Raw genomic sequence first — 8,494 nt, 5'->3', positions numbered from 1 at the left:
GGTAGTGCAATTTGACATTTTCTGTGTTCTATGTATACATTATATGTGCAAAGCAGAAAAAATAATATTTGCATAGAGAATGAAGTTATATAACAGTGTAGGTGGATCAAGGCCAAGTCAATGTTGAGCATCTAAGAAAATTATGAAAGTTGATACTACTAGTAATGGAAACTTTCAGTCTCAACATCAAACAGTACTACAAGTTCTCACATCTCAATAGACCTTTGATTTTTTATTTTACTTTTCATTGACAGTACTCAGTACAATTTCACCAGCCTTCATACTTTAAACTAAACAGAACACCTGTTTACAATAACAACTTCATATGAGAAACAAAGGGAAACAGACTGATGTGTTTTATGGATTGAGTTGCTAGCTGCGGGTCATATTCACCGTAACAATTATAACAGCCTACACTCACTTTTTAAAGAATGTAGCAAATATAAATGCTGTACAAAAACATTCAAGTTAAGAACACAGAACTACTATTGTAGTTAACAACATAAGATAAAGTCTTTTTTTTACGTAACACAATGCATTTTAACAAGTATAAATATTTGTCTAACATTTCTAAACAATCAAACTGCTGAAAATGAACATATCCAGTCTGTGAACAGAGAAGATCAATGTGACATCTGGATGTATGGACCTTTGGTTCCACATATTTCTGAAAGTGTTCCTTGTAGACAGTACACAACTTCAGTTTTCAGACATTATATCTTACTTGTTTGTAACATGGAAAAACAAACATCACAACATCATAAGAAGACTTCCTCAGTGGCTGAAGGAGGTGGCACATCTGGCATGGCAAAGTGGTGTTGAAATTCACTGGCTGGCTCCCACGTGTCATCCCAGATTTTCCCACTGGAAAATATAATTATTGAAAGAAACAACACCAAAAACATTAATATCATGTTGGGGATTACTTTGTGCTTTTTATGTTTAACACCAGAGGTGGAACATGATAAAGACATTTCCTTAAGTACTGTACTAAAATGCAAATTGTCATTTTTATGGATATTTTCAACTTCTGCTACACTATTTGTAATTTAGATGGATTACAAACAAAACACTACTGTACAGTTACACTCGACACATATGAAAGACTTAGTTATTGTTTTTCAGTTGAACATTTCATAATATCCTTTCTGTGAAGTGAAAATAAAAATTGTTCAAATGTGATAATTAGTTTCTTTTGGATTATTATAAAGGCTGTTGTTTACTCTTTAATTTGTAGAGATTCATTGCTGTCACACAATTGTAATGCTAGAAATACAGTATGCAAAACAACTGAAAGCTTTCACAGTGTGATATTAGTACTTCTTTGGAAAGTTCAGAATCTGAATACTCCCTCCACTGCTTAGGCGATTTATCCTTTGGCACACATAAATCTGTGTAAGACATGGACAAATTCTCTCCACTTTGTCAAAATCCTGATAGCTTTTATATATTTCTTACAATTAATGTGAGTGCTCTTATGGCCCCAGCACAGTCCAGCTGGAATTATTCCCAGTACTTTTGCATCTAAGTGAGACACTACGTGTGTTTTCTGAACAGTTTCAAATATATTTCTTATTAAATTTGTTATTTTATGATTCGACAAAGATGGCAAACAACTTTGCAATAATCCTTAATTGATTAAATAATTGAGATAGGATAAGAAAAAAAGCGAGAAGTAAGACGTGACAAAACACCTGGTTTTCCATTTTCATTTGTGCTCCAAAAAGGTAATAGATGGAAACAGAACATTCTCAGAGAATGAAATATCAAGAGCTTCTTACCAAACAGAGCAAGGCAACCAACGCACTTTTACTTCTGTGTTCCCCTAGACAGAAGGAATCAGAGAGGCAATCGTTAAATAACATGGTTAATGGATAGGTGTCTTCATAAAGCTTGTGTGTAATCCAGTGTGCACACCTGAGACACACACAGACCCATGTAAACACACTTTGATAGATGTGTAGGTATGTGTATGTAAGGCATTTCTGTTTATAAAAAAAATAATAATAGGATTTTGAAAAGCATGTATCCAATTGTGGCATTCACAAAAAATTATTTTGATCACAGGTTTAGTTAACTGCGTCTATCTGTTTTTGACTCTGGCTATGTTCTTTTCTTCGGAAAGTTTGACGTACTTGTAACATCATACACTGACATAATCAATATCATCCCATTATGAATTGTTTGAATTGTGTCCATTTAAACACTTCAAACTACACATGATTATCTACTATTTATAGTGAGACAGGGCTGGTCAGCATATATCAGGATCTATAAATTGTGCTTTCTATGATCCTGATTCAACAAGAACAACTGAGGATATAGGCTTACACAGAAAAAAATATGATCCTTCCTCATATACAGTCATTTCTATGTTAGCCATGTAGGTTTTTGTAGCAAGATGTAGCAGTATTCAATGTCTGTGATTAATTTTGCAGAATTGTTTAAGAACAAACACATGAAATACAATACAATCTTTTAATGTAATTCCATTAATCATTTCCCTTCACTAATCTCAAAAGTACATTTGAATTTACCCATGTAGCACAGTTCATGGCTGTAGTGCATGGATGAAAACAACTTGAGATAGGCTTACTGTAAAAAGTCTACTGAAAAGCAAATGAAAACATTTTAAGTATTACCTCATTTATCCTGCTCTCAGTGACTTCTTCAAACTGGAACACCTTCTGCCTACTACATCTTCGACAGCCTAAGAAATGAAAAATTACATTTAAAAAAAACATAAGACTCTGTATACACAAGAAATCAAATATGAGTTTTCACTCAAGAAGTGAAAATCTGTAATATCCTCCTGATTGCCATACTCCATTTGTCCTCTGGGGTCCAAAAGTGAACCCACCTCAGTTGAGTTTTTTTTTAAAGTACATACCATAAATTGTGAATCAATTCTATGTAAAAACTTAGTTTCACTTAGGACCAACAAATTAACAAAAAAATTCACCCTTCATTTTGCAATTGAGTGCCACCAGACCTTGTTTATATAAATGCATACACTATTTGTTGAGAGAAACTAAAATGTTCTCTCAAAGTGCGTTTTAGTTTTCTCAATCCAATCAAGTTGAATTACAAAGTCCTCTTGTTGTGATATTTTGATACTACAGTTAGCATTTACAGGATATTGTTTTATAGTGATATTATACAGGAAAACTGTTACTCAATAAGGCCCATTTACTAGTTGTTTTTCTCTTTCTCTGTAACCTAAGAATTAATGTGTAAGAATCACAGGTTGGTACCTCAAGGTTGAAAACACCACAGAGACCACTTCCTTACTCCCATCCTCCCTTCCTTATCTCTTAGAAAAGAGCTTGTTAAAGGCCAGGTGGTTCGTTTCAGAATTCACTAATGAAAGAACTCTGTATTCTATGTCTAGGAGTGTATTTTGCTGGGATGATCATAAATTGTAGCTGAACTGATAAACTATACAAAGGATACTTCTTTGCTCACAAGGCAGGAAGACGTTCCCTTATTTGGTCTGTACCGGTTTGAACTGAGAATCTGTTGACACACGAACCTTTTCCCTCTATATATACTGTTGCACAGAGAATAAACCTTTGAGTCAGTTTGGAATGACACCTAGAACAGTCTCCGCGTCTTCTTGTTTTTCCAAACTGCTCCCGGTACTCCAGCTGGTACCGTGATTAACCATTGATCATGCATGAGAATATTTTAATGTTGTTTATGTTAAAGGATGAACTCTGCTTATCGCTGCCCATGTCTCGAAGGAAACCCGATCCACGGACGGAGATTTCTTTCACCTCTTAACTAAAGTAAGGGATTGACCATATTTAATTATAGTCTTTTTATAGTGTACACCAAAATGCAGCTAAATAACTAGTGAATAATACTTTGCAATGGTTTGTTAGTTCTCTAGGACAACATATGTATCATTTTTGGGTAAGAAACTTAAAAATCTCAAGACATAACATGCAAAGCAATACTTACTCTTTCTCTTCTTATTTTCATGTTGGCCACCCTCACTTAAGGACTGGGAGATCGCGTGGCTAGCAGGTGGATGAAGAGACTGCAGAGATGGCTGGTCTGCGGGTTTAAAAGGTGGTGGAGAGGTGGGAGAGGTTGTTTGTGAGGTGCTTCTGTCTCTCTTCTTTTTTTGGAAAGACTGGGAGCATGAAACAGAAGAAGGAGATAAAGGAACAAGATTGAGAACAAAAACAGTCTCTGTCTGCTCGTCTGACAGGCTCTTTGGGTGCTCCTCGAGGAGCCTAGAAGATTGATGTTCCTGGGTGGTCATCTCAGGCTGCTCCTTGGCGAGGCTCTCTGCTTGCTTGTTGATCAGGGTCTCTGCCTGTTCTTCACTGGGGATCTCTGCGTGCTCTTTGATGTGGGTCTGTTTGTCGGCACAATGCTCCTTGGTGGCATTCTTGGACTGCACAAGCTGCTGTTCTGTGGGGGTATTGGGGTGCACTGGTGTGGAGGTTCCTATAAAACATATTTACTTTCATAAAAATATTTTTCAAAAAAGGCCTTATATTTAGCAGGAACTACACTTTGGCTACGTTCACACTGCAGGCGAAAGCGCAGCAAATCCGATTTTTTTTGACCCTCTGCGACCCATATCCGATCATGGTCTGACAGTGTGAACGGCACAAATCCGATATTTTCAAATCCAATTTGGGTCACGTTCGTATGTGTTACTGAATCCGATACATAGCTGATATTTTAGAAAGCGACTGCTGTTTGAACGGTCCTGTCACATTAAATCGATCTTCCACGTCACTGACACAAGACAGACGCCAATTATCAGCGCCAGAGAAGCACCACAGAAGACATCATGAACGCTTCCTGGCCATCCAGCTAAACTGTTGGGAAGACAATGTTGGAGAAACGTGAACATTATATTTGCAGATTCTGACAGAAATCTGAAACTACTCTTTGAAGCACCGCTCCTCTCTAAAACAGCAATAAGGATCATTATTAGGCCATATGTAAATAACAAAATAACTTAAAGCAAAATTGGGAAACATAAAGTCTCAAACAAGTCTTTATAATAAGGGCCATCAGTCAAACAATACTGTTTGGTCTGGGTCTAAACAGAGCGCAATGTGTGTGACGTCTTCTTTTGCGCATGCAGGCACTTTGGGCATTCACACTAGAGCGCGTTTGCTGTCACATTTTATTTGTAGTGTGAACAAGCAGACAAAAAAATCTGAATTGAGCATTAAGACCTGCAGTGTGAACGAAGCCTTTGATAACATATCCTTCAATGGTTATTTAATGACCTTAAAATATACTTACACAATTTGCTTAAAGATTAATGAAGTATTCTGATTGTGAAAGCAAGTTGAGACGACTTGTTGTGAAAAGTTGCTATATAAATTAGCATTAATTAACTGGACTGAAAGTATACAACAGACTTCACTCTTACCCTTAGACAGTATAAATTCATAAGCCCTCTGCATCTTCTCCAGGAAATTTATTGTAGTAGAAGTGGGGTCCAAATGGGTAATAACATCTGCTACCCACTTATGTGAATCCTTGTCTTTTTTGCCAATAAATAAAATGGGCTTGTAGCCTATAGACTCAAGTTTCTGCACCTGAAATTAATAAAAAAAATAGTTGGCACAAATTAGTCAAACACAGCCTGTTGTTAAATGGTAAACGAAATGACTCTTATATAGCGTTTTCCTACTCTCGTGGAGCACTAAAAGTGCTTTATACAACATGCAATATTAACCCATATTCACACCAGCTTCTTAGAAGTTTCCATTTAAGCATTCACACACAGCGATCGTGGCTCAAGAGTTGGCAGTTCGTTTTGTAATCGGAAGGTTGCCGGTTCGAGCCCCGGCTTGGACAGTCTCGGTCGTTGTGTCCTTGGGCAAGACACTTCACCCGTTGCCTACTGGTGGCGCCAGTGTCCGGCAGCCTCGCCTCTGTCAGTGCGCCCCAGGGTGGCTGTGGCTACAATGTAGCTGCCATCACCAGTGTGTGAATGAGAGGATGACTGAATGTAGTGTAAAGTGCTTTGGGTTCCTTAGGGACTAAGTAAAGCGCTATACAAATACAGACCATTTACACATTCATACTGATATGAATACATACAGCCACCACTGATGTATTACAGTTAAAGTAATTGTTTGTCTTTAGCAAAATGTAGATAAAATATTGTTGCATGTTCTCAAAAGCACATATGATGAGCTGTGTTAATGTGCCAGCAACATCTTATAACAACTTAATGATAATATATGAAACAAAAATTTTTTTACTTACTGCAATACGGGCAGAATCAATTATCCGGCAAACATTTCTGTTTTTCAAGACAACTTGTGCCCACTGGCTATCCAATGATTCTACTTTTTCTTTTAGCTTCTTTTTGCTGGACAGACTTCTGAAGCAGACATAGCAGGTTCTTCTGCTTGCCTGATTGGGAGTCTGGCAAAATGTACAGGGCCTGAATTTGGGGCGTGTCATGTTGAAACAAAGAATAATTACAGACAGAAAAGGCAGCAGACAGACAAAAGGCAAATTATAGGTTAACCAGCACACTGACAACAAGAAAAAAGCTGAAGAGTTAAAGAGACAGAAATGCGGATAGAAACAGAGAGACAGACCAATAAGGACAGCAGTAAGAACAGATACAAACAGACTGACGTGGCTCTTAAAAGTGCCTTTAGGAGTTTTTCAAAAAGCAGATGTAGGAAGGAATCAATCAATAATAGGCTGATTGATGAAGAACCTGTTTAGAAAAAAAAAAGTATTCAGAATTCAGAAGCACCTTATAAATAAATATATACATTAAACCCTATTGTAACGATTTAGATAAACCCTGTTTAGTGTCCATTTGTATTTCATTTGCAGCATAGATGATCGGTCTGCTATTTAATGATTATGTAATGCTGTTATTAAGTTTAAAATCGAGAGAGAGAGAGAGAGAGAGAGAGAGAGCCAGAATGAGAGAGAGAGCCATAAAGAGAGAGCTAGATTGATAGATAACGTCTATCTTCAATTTGAGCATCAACCCAATCTGGCAACACTGACCCTTATTAGAACCCTCAAACTTCACAAAGTGGCAACAACAGCAAACGTCAGCACACACTTCTCTATCACTGTACCCTGGATGATGATATATGATAAGCTTAACTTGATAGGCTAACAGAAATGAATTTAGCTAACTTACAGCACATGTGGTGTGGTAACATATATGCTATTAAATGTTAAGTCATTCGCTGTTCCACGAAATTGCTAATCTTAACCCATGGAACTGCTTTGTGAGCTCACTGTTTCGGGTTTTTCTTTTTGGTTTTAAATAAGAAAAATAATTTAAAAAAATCTACAGATTCAGATTCGCACTTACCTGTGGTACGATCGAGTACGTTGACGTCACTGCCGCTCATCTAATATGATAAAAAAAAATAAACTTTCTCAAAAATAAACAAGTGAGTCGCTGTGAATTCCTTAACAGCACCGAAAATGTTTTTGCCTAATAAAAAAGAACAGCTTTTTTATTAGGCATTTAATTTAATTTAATACGTAAGAGCGTGATTAGCCAAAGCAGACGGTAAAATGACTGCATGTATTCAGAGGAGTTGGAGAAGACATCTTACAGCTGTAGCAGAATGATCGACAGATTTCCAAATATCAAAAGGATTGTAGAACAGTTTATAAAACCGGTGCAATAAATTCACCCAATCGCTAGCTGTGCCATTACCCAGCATACATCGCTCACTCCGTCAATGCAAGAACCTATACACAAATAACAGCCTGTAATTAGTTTTATCTGCAGTAATTTTCTCTCAGATAGTTGCCTGCATTATATAATTTATTGTGTTCAGCATCCTCTTCCGTATTGGGGTAATAAGCAAATGCTTCAGCCAATACCTTTTGATTAGCCTTGTCTCATGCTTTCTTGCTTTGTGGTAGATCTTTGTTCTGTATTCATTGAGATATTTGAATGCTAATCAATAAAATAAAATAAAATAAAAAATAGTAACCATCCACAACTATTTTCAGTTGCGGATGATAAAGGATTCAGAAAGTTTATTCATGCAGGTCCATATAACAGAGAATATGCATCTTCTTTTTGTTTTCATATTATAATTTATATTTAATTGTGTTGTGGTTTGCCGTGTTTTATGTTGTTTCACTTTAAATTTGTAAAAGGAAAAAGCTGAAAATTTAAATAGTTATATAGTATTATATGATTTATTTATTACATTTTATGTGGAGTGAATAAATAAAAGTATATTTATGGTGGCCCCTACAGACAAAGCACATACAAACTTCAAATCGTGTACGAACCCTGAAGCACGTACAAACTCCAAAACACGTACAAACTCCAAAGCACGTACAAACTCAGAAGCACATAAAAACTCAAAACACGTACAAAACACAACAGAAATGCTCCAGGATGCTAGGGGCTACACAAGCCAGCAAGTACCAACGACCGGATTTGGTGTGTTTATTTATTTATTTTTTCATTATTTGACTATATATGAATGCTTGTGTATAAATACAC

General features: G+C 36.5%; 1 protein-coding gene across 1 annotated transcript; it reads right to left on the bottom strand.

The window, feature by feature from the left end:
• Positions 1-227: 227 nt before the first annotated feature.
• On the bottom strand, positions 228-4,397 carry LOC147304417 (uncharacterized). Its single transcript, XM_086280566.1, has 4 exons — positions 3,964-4,397; positions 2,643-2,710; positions 1,782-1,825; positions 228-864 (listed from the first exon to the last, which is right to left on the bottom strand). The coding sequence occupies exons 1-4, from the start codon at positions 4,268-4,270 to the stop codon at positions 759-761; spliced, it is 525 nt and encodes a 174-aa protein (XP_086136692.1). The 5' UTR covers positions 4,271-4,397; the 3' UTR covers positions 228-758.
• Positions 4,398-8,494: the final 4,097 nt, after the last annotated feature.

Source organism: Aulonocara sp. 'chitande type north' Nkhata Bay, linkage group LG22 (assembly GCF_057382095.1).
Source record: "Aulonocara sp. 'chitande type north' Nkhata Bay isolate Kocher_YH1m ecotype deep benthic linkage group LG22, A_spYH_male_GT1.1, whole genome shotgun sequence".
Taxonomy (NCBI): Eukaryota; Metazoa; Chordata; class Actinopteri; order Cichliformes; family Cichlidae; genus Aulonocara; species Aulonocara sp. 'chitande type north' Nkhata Bay.
This window is presented reverse-complemented; position numbering and strand designations above follow the sequence as displayed.